General features: G+C 38.6%; 1 protein-coding gene across 1 annotated transcript in view; it reads left to right on the top strand.

Moving 5' to 3' along the window:
• fhl3a (four and a half LIM domains 3a) overlaps positions 1-20146 on the top strand; it is a 45433-nt gene that overhangs the window by 18174 nt on the left and 7113 nt on the right. Inside the window, exons 2-3 of the mRNA XM_065298377.2 lie at positions 16684-16863; positions 19825-19999. Of these exons, the coding sequence (XP_065154449.1) occupies positions 16708-16863; positions 19825-19999 (331 nt within the window). The 5' untranslated portion in view covers positions 16684-16707. The remainder of the gene's footprint in view (positions 1-16683; positions 16864-19824; positions 20000-20146) is intronic.

Genomic DNA, 20146 nt, shown 5'->3' with positions numbered 1-20146 from the left:
TAATTTAACGAATCTGAGTCAGTCCTGAACGGTAACAAGTAGGTTGCATTTTTCCCAATGCTATAAGGTTACTATTGTGTTAAACACAAAATACAGAAGAGGGATATCGAACCAGTGCAGGGAAATGGATGAAATGAGTAATTACACAAAACAAGAGCCAGATTGCCTGAACTTAAGTACAAGAGTGCTGACACATGAAGCCATTACCTCATTCTGAAAAAATGTTAGTCTTAAAAGCCTTTTTTAAGTGTGTATGCTGTTTATTAGAACAAAAACACTAATGTCAGATTTAAATTTCTGATAAGAACGATCCAATCCTAGAAATAACAATGCAGGAATATGTGCAGCTATTTGCTTTTAACGTGTGCTATAAAGTACATTTTATTCTCCATAAAATAAGTGCTGTTAAACAAAGATGTCTTGACTTTGTAAGCGCTAGTAAAATGCAAATGCACAGCCTTTGCCCACGAGCCAAAACTGCAGTTTTTCCTATTAATACGCAGCCCTCATGACAAAATCTATATTTTCGGATGATCTATGATGAGATTTTCAGAAAGCCATGTGCAGAACCTGGCGCCACTCGCCACCTAAGACCAATGTCTTTGCGTCTGGCTTTAGGTCTGTTTGGCTGTCTGCATATTCATTTATCTGTGGTGAGCTGCTCCACTTGGCCTTAAAAATGCACAACTTTCACTATGGAACTCAGTTTGTCAAGTAAATCAACCTGGTTTGTTTTAGTAAGAGGAACAGATGGGGTTTATAAAGGGTTGTGGGGTTTAATGAGGTTGGAAACATTATGGCGAAAAGTCGTGCATAGCAACTAAGAGAATTTTAAGGAGGTGCCTTAGTTTGATGGACATTTAGATAGGACCATCTGATTCGATATCTGCATAATTATACCGTCTTATCTGCGTTTGCCAAACGTACCTACTTGCATTTTATCACTTGCAGTGAACAAGGCACCCAAGACAAATGGTGTTTTGCATGGCTGCATGATAAAGAGAGACCCACGTGACACAGTAAGATAAGACTATGATGAATTACACCTCTCCTCTTCTGCAAAGTCAAAGTTTTTTTGCCCCTTAGACTTAAATCACATCAATGTGGAGGTTGCCCGAGACGAGCATCTTACACATACCAATTGTTGACACACCTCTGTGGCATCAATTCAATAGCAAGTGATGTCACACCACACACATTTCACTTCAGTAACATGAATTGGGTTTTAAACATACTGACCCAAGGTAAAAAGTCACATAAGATCAAAGACACTATTTTGTCAAGCACATTATATTCTAAACACATAAAAATCTACCATATGTGCCTTGTTAACAATTGCTAAGTTAATGTACTGTTGAACACAAACTGTTCTTTAAACCTAGCCTGAAGCCCAACCACAGACGCCATGGGAACTGCAGATGAGATCGACAGAAGGGTTACACACAAATGCCTCACCCACCCCAAACTTAGCGACTTGCGTTTCATCTGTCACTTGCTCTGATTTTGGTCTAGCTCAGATTTAAACCTAATATGGAAACGATGGGATGCGGCCTGTTTGACCACGGATATAAATTTTAGCATTCATTTTTGTTTCCAAAAAACAAAAGCTTGGCAATCGATGAACCGGCGAATTCAAAAACGGCCAGCGTAGACATTGGAGAAAGGCCTGAACCCAGAGTCCCCTATGAGCTAATGTCTCTCTCCCCGCCCCCAGCGCACGCATGGCCCAGTGTCTTAAGTATGGCGGACGGGATTTTGGGGGATGGTGGGGCACGACTGTTTGATTTATGGCTACCTTTGAAGCGAGCTTGTTCCTCCAGCATGGCCAGTGCTGCCTTCTGATGCCTGGAGCTCACTCCCCTGTGCATAGAAACAAAATCAAAAGACCCCTGGAGGTCGCCAACGCCCACTGACGCATGTTGCAAAATATACGCTTCCCATTTTTATGGTGATTCATTCAGATTAATAGACATGTCTAGCCATGTGCTAAAGTTGCTTTTTTGCATGTGACGTTTATGTTTCCGCTTGCTTTATAGAAAAAAAATGTGTCAGGAAAAAACGGGGGAAAAGAAGGAAACGAAGGGAGGTGGTCTTGATTGGTCCTTTGGGAGTCATAAATGAGGACCAAGAGAGACATGTTTAGGCCAAAGTCTATATTTAGGAGCATTCATTCTGTAGTAAGCCGAGAAATTCAAATTCTTTGCTTGTGTGGAATGCTCAAATGCATGTAAATGTACAAATTAATGATCGATTTGGCTTACTGTATATTGGGATTGGGATTTTCAAAAAATCAACTACTCTGATGGGGAATCAGGTCTTGTATTACCCAAAAGGAGAATTACCCATTTTAGAATATTGGCTTATTGAAATATAGACAATATTTCAATTACAATATTAAATAACTATATCTAAAATATTGAGCTATAATACAGTAATGAACAATGACAACATTTTTATCTTTCTCCTATCAACCATGAGGAATTAAATCTGACAGTCTGCATAACTCATTTATAAAGTTATGACACTATATGATCTCATGTATTCTGTGGGATTTGGTGTAAGCCAGTTTGGGGTTGTGATTATATGCTGTGGGAAGCAGCCACCAACTGAGTAAAAGAAGATATGTGTGTATGCAGCTGCTTGTGATGTCAGCCCCTCCTAAACAACCGCCCATTGTCTCTAGATCTGCTGTCGTGTTTATTTTAGCGCATTTGGGTGCATCTGTGCAGTCTTATTTTCTTCGTCCCTATCTTGCTTTCAGTATTTTTACAGCATTTTACTGACAAACTTATGTAGTGTTGTTTCGGCTTTAGTGAAAACTGAGACTCATTAAGTATGAGATCAGCTGGCAATGCAGCTGAGCTTTAGGTCACCAAAGGTCACTGTAAAACAGGAAGTCAGTCTAGTTTTTGGTTGCAAGTTAAAGGACAACATTCTGAAAAATGGCTGTAAAAATCAAAACTACTTAGGGATAACCCAGAAAGTTTTGTACTTATTTCATTCTGGGGGTTAATTGTCCTTTCAGGTTGATCAAAGGGAAATCTAAATATTTATAGGTGTGTCATAGCACAGTATTTTGCATATTGTCTAGTCACAATACTTAACTGTATTCATGTTAACTTCTGCCAAAATGTACAGTAACATCTAAGTCTATCTTATTTCACCATGTATATGAATGTGCTATGAACATCTCAGATGCAAAACCTGGCATGCGTCTGCCTTTTATATCAGACTTTGAATGGATTCTGCCTAGAAACCAGGAATTTCTGAATTGCATGAGGATTAAGCGGATTTGACATGAATGTATTTGATGAACGTATAGTATGTGTCGAGAGCATTCGGTTACAATCATTAATTCATTTTTGACAAAAGTGTTTATCTGCTTTTGCACCTGAACTCTTCAGGTCCACATTTCAGTGTATCTACTCCTTGTACTGGAACTTTTTGTACCCTGAACCTGTAAGGTATTTGGCTAAGGTCATTGATTATAAGATGTGAGATCTGGCCTGTGTGTGTGTAATGTCTTTCACATGATGTTGTTGGACACCGCTGGTGGATATTTTAATACTCTGGGGAGCCTGGACACTGTTTAAATGTTACCAAAGGCCTACATTACCAAATGAATATCCCGGAAATGACTTCTAACGAAAGTTCATCCTGGCCGCTTCCTATTTAGCGCAATCTCTTGATATGTTTTGGCATTATGACTTATTTCCTTCTCTGTCGTGCTGTCTGTGCCAATGAGATAGAGAGAGAATCTGTCTGTTACCAGCCAGCTGTACTACCAAATTGCTGATAATACATGACGGCGTAGAAGAAAAACATAAAGGACTTAGGCTGGAGATAACAGAGAGATGTGTTTCACAAATGAAGTATTTTCTTTTATTAAACTCAAACAAAATTTAACAAAATTACTAAAGGGCTTGGAAAATAAACTTAAAGCAAAGTGTGTACAGAAATTTAAAATTTTAAAATTTTAATAATAACATTGGTGGCTGGTGACTGCTAATCTGAGGGGCGCAAATTCAAAATAAGTGTCATGTGTGTTGCTTGTGTTTTCAAAATATGTGTTTGTTGCGTCATGTGAACCATCATGTGTTTTGTCAAAATAAGTGCCTGCTGCACACGCGTCAATATGCTCACGGTCACAAAATACACGCAAGACACTCCCTTAACAGTAAACTCTGATTACGCATGAGAGTATCTGGCAAACGCGAGCATCTCTTTCATCATAAACCCTTTAGATGCGTCTTCAGCAGGCACTTATTTTGACAAGACACGTGATGCACATAGGATCGCTCAACGCGCAGAGCACATATTTTCAAATTAAGAACCTCACACATGATGTGCCATGTACATTTTGTGACGAACTTCGAATCAAGGTCCCTCGAAAAAAGAAGTCACCGCCCGCCACTGAAGAGTAGATCAATAAAAAACATTGCTTTGTATGTCTGAGTTGCACGGCCAGCCAGAAACAGCAACACTAGCTCAACCAGTGGATTTGGAGCAAAAGTATCTGTTTGGTCAACCATAGGCAGACTGGAGGAGTAAAGGTGCAAAAATACACCCCTCTTGCATTTTATATAACAGTCATATATTGGCTCAGAAAAAGAGAAAAGTTTGAGAAATTGCAGATTCTTGCACTAAAATGGTTAAAAAAGAGATTTCAACTTGGCTCTTGCCAGTCATTTTTAGAAGAAATACCACAATTTTGTGTGATTTTCTTTGTCCTTTGTGATTGAAAGTGTAGTTGTTTGAAGACACTAAAGCCGTGTGCAATCCATATGTCAGTCATAGCCGCCACAAATGATCTGTTTTTGTATGCAGGGAGGTAGAATATGTGCACGTGGCCCTCATCAGGTGTACAAAGTGCTGAACTGGCAACCACAGCGGTGCTCCTTCTGGTCGATGTGACCTTGTTGAATTAGTATCTTTTCATTAAAAAACATCAAGACCACCTGGGACGTGCTCCCATTTTAAACCCAAATAGCCCCAAATGCTGTCTTGGGTACATGGTATAAGCCCTTGGTTCCAAATTAAAACAGTTTGAAAACCATTAACATGATGTTATACGGAACAGCTGTGTATTCTGTGTAAATAAAACATTCCTTTCATTTGCAATGCTTGCCATGACTGGAAAAAATGGGTAAACTATTTTGTATTAATAGTAGGCTCACATCCAGAGACAAGGATCAGAAAGGAAAATAGATTATTAAAGGAAAATAGATTATTAAAGGAAAGCGTTGAGCTAATGTTTATTTCTGATAACTTCACATGATTTCAGTTGTCGAATTACAGCAGTTTCAGATAATTTGCTGTGTGTTGACATGAGAAAGAATGTTGGAGATAGCAGGAGAAACCTTGGAGACGAGACCTAACAGGCCACATTCAAATGCCAACGCATAGCAGTTGTGACTAGCGGAGTAAAGTACAAATAATGAAAGCAAATAGGACAGGCCTTGAACGCACACACTGTCTCCGATATTATGGGACCTGATGGAAAATCACAACTTGACTCGACTAATCACAACTATATTCCCAAAGTCTTTATTGTTTTCCTAACATAAGATTTAGAGCATGTGAACTTTGTCTGGTTAAGTGCTTGAAGCAAACCTGGGTTTGGAATAGATATGGAAACATAACGTTGTATTGAGTTGAAAGAGGTATTAAAAATAACATATAAGAGATGTTTTACATGTAATTCATCCTAGGCCTTGTTAACTAATCTGTCTAATCTAGAATTCAACAAGTCATTACATTTGTGATATGGCAGACACTACCAATGTGGATCACAGTGCAGCTATATACTTTTTAGTATATGCATTCTCTGGAAATAAACTAGTACTAGTTGATTTTCAGGGGCGTGTGTTTGTGCCGTCATTCAATCATTTGTCACCCACACAAACCATGGGTTGAAAGGGCAAACCTGCATGCTATGCTCAATATCCCTTACTAGCAATTATTCTGTCCATTTTAAATAATTAGTCATGTTGAAGAAGCAGCAGTGTGCTTGAACAGTTTCCAGGATCAGTATTAAAAGACATTTGGTGGCTAAAATATCTCTGCTACTATATGTTGAAAACCACCAGTGAAATTAAGAAGGCCACCCTTAGCCGAAGGAAATGGTTTACAAATGCCCCTTGTGTTTGCCAGACCACCTCTCAGTGCCTTTATTTCTACCCTGCATGAAGAAGACCGAGTCCAGACATCTTGACGTGCAGCATTGCCAAACCTCTGCACTGCTCAGCTCTAATCGCAGGGCTACTCTAGAAATACACATTGTAGAGCTGAATATGCATCCCAAATCCACACTTCACATTTGATAGCTGTTCAGCTCAACGTCTTACTCAAGTCCTTTCAGTGGAAAACGCATTGATTTAGGAGGGAATTCAAAATTCGGGGCATCCATGTGACAGTTTTGCAAGTGATTTTCCTTTATCTCAATTTGTCAGACCTCATTCTCCTATCACCTTTCATCACCTCATAGATGTATGTGTTAAAATTCACCTGATCTTTGGATCATGCGATTGAAGTTTATAGTTCCCAAACTTCAAAGCAAAGCCTTGTTTAGTTACACAGGGGTTGATGACACAAGGAGGACAGTGACGGCAATGACCATGTTTGGTCATAAATTCTACTGTGTAGTTACTGGGAAACAGAAGAGCGAGAAGGCCCATGGGATTACAATTGCGTTTGTTTGTTCTCAGAGCAATAATACACTCGTTCTTTTTCTTGTCTTACATTAGCCCCTGAACACCCCCCATCCATTTTTGCTTCATTTTCTCTTTTTATTGGAACAAAGCTTTAGGGTCTCCATGGTTTTCTTTATGTCTTTTTCTTTAATCTCTCGGATTTGTATCGGATTTTATTGTCTGATACAATTTAAACCATAGAAAGCTTCAAATTTAAACCTTTTCTTTTCATTCTAGTCCGCCCTTCATACTGTCAGTTTCTATTCTTGTATTCTTTTTGCCTCTGTGGTACTACTTACCAGCAAATACCACAAAAAAAGTGAAGAAAAGACAACCCTTCCTGCATTCTTCAGGCGGTGACTCTCCAAAACTTACTTTGGCACTCTGGAGTTAACTGCATACTTCTGTCAATAGAAAGCAGATGTTAAACTGTAACGTATGGCAGGTTTTTTCAGTCTCTCACTACACTGAAACAAATACAAAGGCGGGAACTTTATTAACTACACTGTCAGAATTATCAAAACTGGTCCAAGCTGTCTTTGGGGGAGTACCCTTTAAAAAGGTCCTTATATGTACAATTTATGTACATATATGTATATATTTGGTAGCAATATGTATCCTTGAGGTACTACTATGCATTCATTGGTACCAATATGTACCTATGAGATATAATATGCACTCCTTGATACTAATATGTACTTTTGAGGTACAAAGGTGCACTTTTTGAAAGGGTACTGCCTTAGGGGCTGGACACACCAAAACTTTTAAACGCGGCTGAAAACGCCTGGACAACGCCGAATACCAGCTATTTTTCAGCTGAGTGCCAGCTTTCTTCAGCTTAGCGCTTTGGTAGCTCTGATACGTCAGCTGTAAGACGGTTGGTTGCTGTGATACTTGTCCCGCCCCACCTCCACTGTGATTGGACGGCCGCGTGAGAACTGACATTGACGAGCGGAGCTTTTCATTCAAAGTTGAAAATTTTTCCGGCCGGGCGCCGATTTTCAGCGCGGAAAAAACCCGCTAGCTGCTGGCTTATTTGAAAAACGCAGAACTTCCATTGGAAACAATTGAAAACATGCACCGGCCGCGGGCGTAAAAGTTTTGGTGTACACAACCCCTTAGTGACAGTTAGGAAGCTTTTATTTTGACATTGTCGCTATTTTGGCTAACAAAAGCGGAGGAGAGGCGGGGCTATCAGACACTGAGAATAAGCAAAGTTTAGTGCATAGTTTATAGTATTTGGGACCAGTGTTGCGGAAAGTTAATTTTAAAAGTAATGCATTACAATATTAAGTTACTCCTTAAAAAAGTAACTAATTGCGTTACGTAGTTACTTTTAAGTTACTTATGCATTTCTTTTTCTTACTTGCCTGAGGCTTGATCTCTTTCAGGCCTTGCAGGTGTTTTTTATGATCGCAAAAATGTCAAGCTCTGGCCTACCATCTCCGTTTCTGACTCAAACTGGTCCTGCTCAGGCACACAGAGTGCGTAATTCTACATTAATATTTTCAGTTTAATTTAGTACATTATTTTATTTTTAAATTGAATTAATTAAACTGAAAATAAACTTTTTTTAAAAAGTAACTCAAATATAAATGCGTACATTTATAAAGTAATGCATTACTTTACTTGTTACTTCAGAAAAGTAATATTATTACATAATGCGCGTTACTTTTAATGCGTTACCCCCAACACTGTTTGAGACACAAGTATTTAAGCTTTTCTATTACCAAGTTCCATGATAAAAAGACACACAAAAAACACAAGCTTACATTTAATAAGAGACCTAAGCTACAGTATACCTGTGTAACAAAATATCATTAAAACTTGGGCTCTAGTAAGCAACTACTAAAACACCTTACTGTCCACTTAGCAATGCAACTGCTTATTACAAATTATTGCAATGCACTGGCAACACGATGGTGATTTTTGCATGGACAAGCAGCACCAGTCATGTCCTTAGAAGCTATTTATAGCTGCAGCTTCAATGTAAAGGAACTGAGGATGATCGCTTTTGTTTTGTTTCTCCTTTTTTCTTCCTCTGGTTCACTGCCTCTTTCATACAGAGCAGTAATTTAGAATAAATCTCTTGTGTAATAGACGGTTTCTCTGTCCTCAGGGCCTTCAAAGCCCCTTCATTGCTAAAGCACCGATGCTTAAGCTAGCGCCACTGACACCACATTTGAGGCTTCGCTAATTGACTGTGCGCTTCTGTGTGTCCACTTTAATGACAGCTGCGCCTTGAGCAAAAACATCTTGCCGCAGACCGAGTCTGCCGTGTCAGACAACTAGACGGAGGCCGGTTTTGCTGTGAAGGTGCTATAAAGAAGAAAATGTTTTCTTTTGAATGTTAAAGGTTCTTAATGCAACCATGCAGCACAATTAAGAACCTTTCAGAAATCTTTATTTCTAAGAGTCTAGTATTAGCATCTGCCTTAAATGATACCTTACAGGCACATCAGTATTTCAGGCCTGTGGTTTGGGCCTATTCACACCTCTCTGCCGCTTAAAAGCCAGGAAAATGACATATGTGTTAATGTTAGCCCTTGCGGTAGGTGCTTATTAATGCTCATTGATGTTTACGAAGTGAACCTTCATCAGAACTCACTGTGCCATTCTTGAGTAGCAGATGGTTCTGTTTTAACGGCTCAGTGGGAATGACACGTTAGACCTGGTGTATGTCTGCATCTCAAACCTGTTCTGGTCCCACACCTTATACTGTATACTTTTATTCAGGTTTAAGAGATGCTCAAGTGGAAGGAGAGTTTACCCTAAAAACTTGACACATCAGTTTACATTTTTATACAGTTTTTAATACTATATACACATTTCCTGTATTTCCTTTTTTCCCCTTAGTAGAGACTGAGAAACAATTATATATGATCTCTATAACATTGCAAAACAACAAATCTAGTTCTGGCATGGTGGCCTAAGACTTTTGCACAGTACTGTACATTACTTTAAAATAAAACCCAAACTGGTAGGGTAACAGCCATTACTATCTGTACTCTTACGTCAATGGGCTAATTAGATCTTTGCAGTTTTGCTGTGCTAGATAAATGTTAGTGGTTTAATCCAAGACAGGGTAAACCATACTTTTTGAAAACAAAAATAATTGCATTTAGAGTATATTATTCAGTATGTGCATCCCATGGGAATCAAACCCTCAACCTTTGCTCTGCTAACACAATGCTTTTCCAACTAAGGCACAGGAACAGCTGGTTGTAGAGGGGGTTGTTGATGTCTGGCTTACATAAGATGTTGTTGTTTAGCAAAACAGTTGAGATAATTTAATGACAGTCCTTCTGAATGTTGACGGTGGTCATTGACATCTCTTTCACAATCGTGGGTTACTTCAGGGAATGTGCATGAGGAGCCTTAACAATTGACCTGTAATACACAATAGAAAATGTATAGGAGTTCAGCCCCTATAGCTCATAATCAAACTTGTGATCAAAACATCCTCTGCTGGGACCCTAAACACAGATTACACAAGCAACCAATAGGCAAGGTTTATAGCATCTACATATACATAATGTGACGCATAATTTTACTGTAACCAATTATGCAAAAATAAAACAATAAAAATGCATTCAATGAGACAACAGCAAGATGGAGGTCTGTGGATTGCAATGAAGGCAAGGAATGAATTAATCAAAACATAATACAATTAATTAAATAAAAATGAAAATCAATTGAGAGCCAGGGGGATACAGATTGTTTGTCGTATATCTTATGCATCAAGTACTTAAAGAGGATGTGTGAATGAACAAGATTTGTTTTTGAATGCTATCTCATCTTCATCGGCAATTGCCTCTCTGCTTCCTCTGATAAGGCTCGCTCGCCCTCTCTTCACTCTCTCTCTTTCTGTCTTTTGCCTTATCTGATGCAGCAAGAGCCGGTCCTAAAAGCCAACGGCAAGTGCACGTGTCCATATGTTTAATGCCTTTTTTCTACAGTAAGAACTTTAACAGCCATTAGTGTGTCTTGTCAGGCAGACAGAGTCCTGATCTCAACTCTGGAACCCTTCGGCTCTTCATTTTATCACTTCAGTCAAGTGCATCTGACCTCGTAAATTCAGAGTAGATTTAATATAATAGTCTTCAAGACTACACTTGTCATTTTATTGCAGCATTACTTCAACACAAACACTTCATAAAAAAAAACAAAAAAAACATATGCAGCTGGATAAAACACTTTGAAGAACTGGGATAAAGAAATTAGCTTGAAAAAACAAAGGAAAGTTTCAGGGTTGTGCAACAAATGTCAGGAAAGAGAAATGATACGTAATCGTTTGATGCTTGTGCAAGATTTCTTCAGAAAGATATTTAGATACTACTGAAAATGTATCAATTAACCCTTTCCTTACATCAGCAAGCATTGTTATTGACATTCAATCCTTGCTACATTTATGCATTTGGCAGATGCTTTAATCCAAAGCGACTTACATTGCATGACAAGATATACATTTTTTTATCAATATGTGTTAGGGACGCACCGATACCACTTTTTTGGAATACGAGTACGAGTACTTGCATTTCAGTACTTGCCGATACCGACTACTTAATAAAAAAACATGATTTAAATTTACAGGTAACAGCTTTATTCATATAATTTAACAAAAAAACAAAGGACTAGTTTTCCAGTTTGTTGTAAACTCTGCCTCTTTGGACAACACAAGAGGCATTAACCCCTTACACGCCGCTCAAACATAGACATTTCTCAGACCGTGGTATCGATTCCAGGTATCGGGGGACTTTTAACGAGTACGAGTACTTTAGAAAATGTGGTATCGAGGCCGATACCCGATACGAGTATCGATGCATCCCTAATATGTGTGTTCCGTGTGTACAAACATATGCGCTTTTGCACTTCTAGTACAACTGAGCTGTACAGAAGCACTACACTTTCCACAAAATGAGTACAATATAATGCTAATAAGGAAGTGTTAGCAGTAAGCAACAAGAGGTCAAAATACATATGAGCATGGCATTTGTGCCTCTAATTTTAGGGGAAATAAATGCATCCATTTCAAAGAAAGTGCCATATAGCATGTCAAATATTCCACAGTTTATTTTTGATTGTGGAAAACATGATTTTATATATTTTATATTCCTTGGCATCATATAGTATAAAATACAGTAGTGCTTGACTGACAGTAAATCACTTGAGTTATTGGTCTTCCTGGAGATGATTCAGCACCAGGCTGGTCACAGTGTGCTGCTGTCTGCTTAACCATATGCTGAGGTTACTCGCCAATTTAATTTAAAGTATTTTAGAGGTCGATGGGATCGTACCCAACCTTCATTAACAATGACACATATTACATACTTACAACTCTTTTATCATCTTGATTGCATACATTTTTGTCACCCAGAAATATATTGCCGATCCTGGCAGCCTCTGTCAGACAAAATCCACGCAATTTTATTTTCCACAGTCAGATAAGTATATGTCATTATGCATTAAATCATTAAATTTTGTATGTTGTGTAAGCGTAACTTTGAGGTGGCATACAGCCATTGCCTCCTGTTGCCCAGGCAGACGCTTGACAGGCCGATCTCTGGCTGGACCCCAGAAACAGGAAGAGCCGGGGTCAGTTTACCCAGCGGGAGGCAAAGCCGGCCCGCTTTAAGTGAAGCGGAGCGTGATGGGAGTTTGCTCTGAGGATTACTGTTGTCTGTGAATCTGCAGAGGGACCAGGGTCTGCGCGAACATGCTGCCACGGCGTTGTGGACCCGCTCCCCTTCGTTCTGGGCTGGCCTCAGTGAAGTTAGACAAACATGCCATTGTGGCCTTGTCATTCCCCAAGAATCTCACAGACTGTTCCGAGAAGGACTGCCATATCCTTCAGACAGAGATAGACGCAGAAGGCGACGAGATAGGTGCTTTGAAATATTTAAACGTTTGGCCTATGCCCACTAAAACCCTCTGATGATTGTCCCATAGCAGTGACATTGTACAGACTAGATAATATAAACAGAGCTAATGGGTCATAGTCCTTGGGGGTTGAAGATGTCGAATAAAACACATTACTCAGATGTTTAGTATTTGACCTCACTCCAGAAAGGAGTAAGAGTTTGTCATATCACTGTACTATACTGTACTATTCCTTAATAGGACCCAGGTTGAAAAACACTGTATACTATACTATATATATATATATATATATATATATATATATATATATATATATATATATATATATATATATATATATATATATATATATTCGTAGTGTCATGTGTTGCTCGTGTTTTCAAAATATGTGTTTGTTGCGTCATATGAACCATGTGCATCACGTGTTTTGTTAAAATAAGTGCCTACTGCACACGCGTCAAAACCATTTATGATAAAAGAGACGCTCACGTTCACAAAATACACACAAGACACTCCCTTGACAGTAAACTCTGATTACGCATGAGATTATGGGAGTATCTGGCAAACGCGAGCATCTTTTTATCATAAACCCTTCAGACGCGTCTGGAACAGGCACTTATTTTGACAAAATACATGATGCACATCGGTTCACTCGACATGCCGAACACATATTTTGAAATGACGAACCACACATATAACGGGATACATACATGTTGTGACGAAATTCGCATCGTGCACCTGCCGCCATTGAGTGATGCGTAGAGTTCATGTCATCCATCTTTCGTCAGTTACGTCAATGGACGGGTGCTCATTTGTTTATAATAACAAGAATTAGGAACACCTCCTAGTGACCTTTTAAAAGAGACGTGCAACACACAGAGATAAAGTCGATGGTAGTGTGCACGGAGTATTATGCGTGCCAGGACAGTTGTTGGCAATGCCACGCTATGTCTAAACACGTAATATGAATGTGCATGAAGTCACAGTTATAAAAAATTCTCTGCGTAAACAACAAAAACAAGGTGTCATTTTTAAAAACTTCCAAACCATTTTCTAAACTTTGTGTTGCCAGGTCCCCAAAATGCCATGTAAATGAACGGCCAAATGAATAAAAAGCTTCCCGTTTTTTTTATCTGGAAATGATGTCATGTAAACGGCCCTTTAGTAAATGTAATATCCCACCCTTTTGAATCGCCAGGACCTGAACAGGAGGTTCCTTATGGATATGAAAGAAATACCCAACTAGCTGTCAACCAAAGCCAGCTCTGGCTTTCTAAGTAGAGGGAGAAGTCTTTCTTCATTCTCTTCATTCAGCTTCTGGATTCAATCACTTCTAGACATACAGCCCTGGGGTCACAGATGACATCATACTCTCCACCTAAGAACCCAGTCAAAACCCTAATGTAGCTTCTTTCATTTCGTGCTTCCATATGATGTTTTAGAAACTAAGTGTAGAAAGAGAATAAAAACAATCTCCACCCCTGACAATAAGTATTTATGTCCGTCTGAGCTGGAACGATATTTTCCTCGGCGCTACCTCATCTTTAATGATTACCAGGAGACAAGTTTTCCTAAATTATGTTCACATGTCCCCAGAGTCCAAAAACACACTTGTAGTCAAGAATGCAGAATTGTCATTGTTGACGTTACTCACTTAGGTGACTAATGAGACCTTCTAAACCCTGTCGGTGATCCTTTCTGGGGCCTGCGAGAAACACGTCTTATGTTTACGTATAATTTGAAATTGAGGAAATTCCTGCCAAACAAGAAAAAAGAGATGCATAGATCTGTCAACTTTCATTATAAACAACATATTTCCTCCATATACAGTACGGTCATGATGTGTTTATCAGACTTTGAGAAAAAATGAACATGCAACATTTAAGCTTTCCATTAGACTTACCATTTGGAAATGGAACATTTATCTCTCTTATCTCCTGTTTAAGACTTGTTTCAACCTAAAAAAGTGTTTTGCTTACCAAGAACCATAAAGGGCAGAAAAAGGGAGTTAAGATGAAGCTGTGTGTTGGTTCCCAGGAGTATCACACCTGCAAAAAATCAAACCTTTGGTCTTAAAAAACACTCTGGTGGAATCTAATAATACAAGAAGCACCTGTGATGGTCATCAAAGCTGGTGCTCAAGTTGACATATCTATAGGAACAATGATACCCTTAATGAGAAAAGAGGTCATATTTTCTCAAACACAGGTTTGTAATGATGTGAACCAGGAATACCCTTAGGCCACAATGGCTTTAAACACCAACACTTCAGAGTTACGAGTAGCCCATCCCGGGCAGAGATGCTTTCAGAGCACCTCTCGGCTAAGGCTAAGCAGCATCAATATGATGGAAGTGTGTCAGCTGGTTATTTATAACGTTTGGAAAGGTGTGTCGCCGTTTTTATCTTATCCTTTTACACCCACAGTCATTTAAGCCCTTTTTTGTCTTGCCAGGAAAAGAGGAAAGATGAAACACAGTGGTTGATGTCTTTCATCTCCTTTCCTGTGATTACACCCTCCCTCTGGCCGTGTGTAAAACAGGGAGCGAGAATAGATTCATTATTTTAGCAGTGCCTGATTATTATTATTAGTAGTAGCCGGGTGGAAATTGATATACTAGGTTTGTCTTTGCCAGGGAGTCCTATCACTCCTAAGGCTTTTCTCCAACGCCTCCGTAATGTTTTGGCAATCTGATAGTGTTTCCTCAGTACTATAACAATATTATTTTGTGATTTTGTGCGCTCACGGTAACTTCAAGCTGGTGTTTTTATTACACTGTCAGAAAGAAATTGTAAAAAAAGCCCCAAGCTGTCTCTAATATGTATCATTCAGGTACAGATGTGTATACATATACTAATACAGTATGTGTACCAATATGAACTCTTTAGGTGCATATGTGTACTTTTTTAAAGGTTACTGTCCCAGTGACAGCTACCGACCGTTTCTGGTTTTTGTGTGTGCCGGAAATGGTTTAACACCTCTCATTGTGAACACGTGGTGTTACTATACTGGATGCGAACGACTCACACAGCAGATCTGATGTAAGACAGGCACTACAAAATTAAAAACACAAACCCAGTTGTGTACTTCTGTGTGTATCTGTATTTGTTCTTAAAATAGTAGTGTTTACATCACTTGCTGCTTTCTAAACGTCCTCGCTAGGTGGCCCATGCAACCACAGCATAAATGTTTACTTGATAAATATTTATGTGGACTTTCAACAGAATAAGGCTTTTCCTGTTCAAAATATTGCCTTACCTCAGGCTTTAGCAGTCCTTTCACCTGTCACAGTGATGTAGCTTGGAGGCCGGGGGGGGGGGCTTAAAGGGATAGTTCACCCAAAAATAAAAATTATGTCATCCTTTACTCACTCTTATGTTGTTACAAACCTAAATCAATTTCTTTGTTCTGTTGAACACGAAGGAAGATATTTTGCAAAATGCTTGTAACCAAACCCTTCGTGGACCCCATTTACTTCCATATTAGGAATAAAGAATTCTATGGAAGTGAATGGGGTCCACGAACGGTTTACAAACATTTCTCAAAATATCTTCCTTTGTGTTCATCAGATCAAATTTATGTGGGTTTGTAACAACATGAGAGTGAGTAAATGATGACAGAATTGTCATTTTTGGGTTAACTATCCCTTTAACAGTGCAAACTCCAGAAAATTGATAAATCCTATAATATATCAAAAAGCAAATGAATGGAAAACAGCCATAAATTGTTTGTGACAAGTTGAACGGCACAGTAAATTCAGCTAAAGCTCGTATTCCCAAATATACTTCCATAAAAAAATCATACTACATATGCCAAAGGTTAGTCTACCCTACTAAAAACGACCATCGTAAATGACGGGAACAGCATCCACTGAAGCTGTGCTATAGCTGCCACATCACATGCAGCATGGAAAATTGTGAGCTTACTAAGATTCCAGCGTTCTCCCTCTCATTTCCCAGCTATCATCACAGAGCTATAAAACTTAATAGACGTTTTGCTGTGTGCCTGTGGGAACAGTCTGTAAGTGTTTGTATGTCACTCTCTCTTCCCTTTCGTTTCTCTCTCTGTCTTACTGTGATTGACAATTCACCTCGTGTACTTCTGTGTTACAGGAACATACTTGGATCTGGATAATCATGAGTGAGCGCTTTGACTGTGACAACTGCAAGGAGTCTCTGTATGGCAGGAAGTACATCCAGGCAGAGGACAACCCTTACTGCATCCCTTGCTACGACAGCCTGTTTGCAAACACCTGTGATGAGTGCAAGGAGCTGATTGGTCACGATTCTAGAGTGAGTTGTTAAAGGAACAGTACACCAAATAATAAAAACTCACCCTTGTTTCATTCCAAACACTTAGGGGCGGTTTCCCGGACAGGGATTACTGTAGCTTAAACCAGGACTAGGCCTTAGTTTAATTAGGAAATATAACTAGTTTTAACAAACATGCCTGACTAAAAACATTACTGGTGTGTATTTTGAGGCAAAACAAAGGACACTGATGTATTTTAAGATATGTCAATGCAAGTTGTTTTCAGTTTGGACAGCTCTTACATTTATTTTAGTCTAGGACTAGTCTAATTCCTGTCTGGGAAACCACCCCATAGAGATTGGATTGAGAATCACTTAACAAGTATTTCTACGTGCACTTGTGAAAAAATGTTATGGTGTTTAACGGATTTTGACAACAAACTAATCATACTGAATGGCCTGAGACAGGCATTAAAGCGAAAGTATTTGATGAACATATAATACGTGCCAAAAGCATTCGGTCAACATCACTATCTCATTTTTGATGGAGGTGCTGTTTAGCAGATTTTGCATCTGAGCTCTTTTTTTGTTGTTATGACTTATTGATCACCTTATCTTTTACAGTGCGATAAGATGTCAAATTTGGTATTTCGCTTTCATTCATTTATATTTCGCTTTGGACAAAAGCTTCTGCTAAATAAATAAATATAAATGTCAGTCCCTCTAGAAAAATGTGATTATGTGATCGCATGATTCAATGCATAATCAGCCATAATCCACATATTGATGCGGGGACCGCATTTTTTCAAATACGCCGCACTTTTGCCACATAAATTGCAGATTTCCGCGCGCAAAATATCCAGGGCCTGCATGATTTCATAATCCCCACATTTCCGTAGCAAAAAGTCACATATATCTTAGCAGAAAGTTGAAAAATCGCAGCCATGTCCCCTGTTGCTATGGGAACATTATTATGTGACGTAATTATGCGACGTGAACATCATTGAAAAGCTCCAAACCTCAACTGCAGTTTTTGCAAGTTGCCGCAGTTTTTGCAAGTTTTTTTAAGAAAATGTGCCACAAGATCAGGGATTTTTGCCCGCAACAATCACAAAAAAATCTCCACATTTCTCTAGAAGGACTGAAATGTACTTTAAATCTAAGCAGGGGCATGGCTATATCATGAGACTGATATCTAGGTTACATACAGTAATAGAATAGTATTTACGGGTTTAATTTTCCCTTTTTTAAAATATTACGATAGTTTAAAATAATGATTAATTTACTACTAATAAAGCTATATTCATACAAAAAAGAAGGCTTGTAAATAATGTAAAATGTAATTCTACATATTAATTTTTGAATATCATTACAGTATAATAATGTAAACTATTCTGATACTTAAAAACACTGATGTTTTCTCACCACTAAAGCACCATTCATACCGCCAGAGACTTTCTCGCTGTGTGTCGCCCGTCTCTTTCAATGAGTTCGTGAGGAGGCATTCCTCATTTTGGTTGTCATAAAAAAACAAGTATATGCCTACTGCAGTAACCAATGAGAGACAGCTGACATTAGCGGCACTGCTTTATTCTTATTGGTAGTCGATCCCAAAAGTCACTTGTGATTTACATAAAGTTAAAGTTTTCTCAACTTTGTTGAACATGCCCACTTCCTTCTAATGGCCATTTTCTTTTGTACTGTATCACCGGAAGTCGCCAAGCTTCTTTTGAAATAAATGAGATCATATTGCTCTACCACTGCTAGTTGCTGGCGGTTTGAATGGGGCTCAATTAAGATATTTAGGAGATTATCCATGCTGTTTTATTCTTACAAAAAAGAGGCGTGTAAATATTATCTAACACACCTCAAAGCCAAATTTGAGGTTTCGAGGAGCATTTCACAGTGGCAGAAAAATTAAAGACTCAATTACATTTTGAAAACTTCTGTGGTTTTAGGCAAAACGAGTCTGTTTAGTCAGTCTTTTGAGTGAAGTATTTATTGTACAATTAGAAATGTTATTTAACTCAAGTCAATGCAACAATGTTCAAAACCTAAGGGAACACATTAGTAACCAAACGAGTCTTTAATCCTTCCTGATTTAAGGGTAACTGTAATTCCTTCTTCATTAAATAAAACCCAAACAATGCAGTTCATTTGGCACTGTATTAAACTCCCCACAGGAAATACTGTAGATGCACAATGTGATTAAAGTCGGGAGGCAAGTTGCTCCATGTCTACAGTTCAGTATGTGCACAAGGACAAACTGTCTGATGACTTACTGACAATAAGAGACAGCACATGCTAAATAAAGTCGCTGTTTGTCTTGGCAATTTCCAGCACAGGCCGTAAATTTCACCCTCCCAATCTCATTACTATGTGTTTACATATTTTACATGAGGAGTTGACCCAGAAACGTTATTCGGTCTCTGTCCACGCTCATACAGATCATAACTAAACCCACATGCACTGGTGTAGCTTTCATTTGCCATTATTTGATCTAAATAAGAAATGCACCTGGGCTTCGATTTTAAATCGATTTTTTTTTTTTTTTAGCAGGAACACCTTCATGCCTTCCATTTTATTCTATACAACATACATTTTTATTTTTCTGAAACCAAATTAACTTTGTGATAGGAACAGAATAAAATATAAGTTTTTTGTGAGCCGAACAATTTGTAAATGAATTATTTGTTTGATCTAGGTATTTTCAATGAATGAATAATCCGGTTCATTAGTCGGACTGATCTGCTTTCTCGAGTCAATTCACTGACTGACCTCTTTTACAAAGGTTCTCAAGTTAATAGCCCACTGGAGCGAAAAATGAACAAAGAGTATAGATTTCAATATCAGGCTGTTTTAGAAAAAAAGCAAGAAATAAAAAATTACTTCATACGAGTATGATGAATAATGGCCAAATGTTTATTTTCAGTTGAATGATTTCTTTAAAATTCACTATACCTGGACCGTCTGATGATTATATTGTGTTGTGTTGTTTATCAGGAGTTATTTTACGAGGACCGTCACTATCACGAGCACTGCTTCCGCTGTTTCCGCTGTGACCGCTCTCTGGCCGACGAACCCTTCACCAGCCAGGATGACGCTCTTCTGTGCAACGACTGCTACTGCAATGAGTTCTCCTCCAAATGTGTGGCCTGCGACAAAACTGTCATGCCTGGTGAGAATGACACAGACACAATCGGTTGTGAGTCATGTCGAGTTCAAACTGATCTAAGATCTGTCCTTCCTAGTCTGTTATACTCTAGCACAGTTTGTTCTCGATGCTGTTGTGTAAGACTGCAAGTCTTCACATATTACCCAAAGA

Source organism: Paramisgurnus dabryanus, chromosome 13, assembly GCF_030506205.2.
Source record: "Paramisgurnus dabryanus chromosome 13, PD_genome_1.1, whole genome shotgun sequence".
NCBI lineage: Eukaryota > Metazoa > Chordata > Actinopteri > Cypriniformes > Cobitidae > Paramisgurnus > Paramisgurnus dabryanus.
The sequence above is the reverse complement of the archived record's forward strand: the minus strand, read 5'-3'. Positions and strand labels throughout refer to the sequence as shown.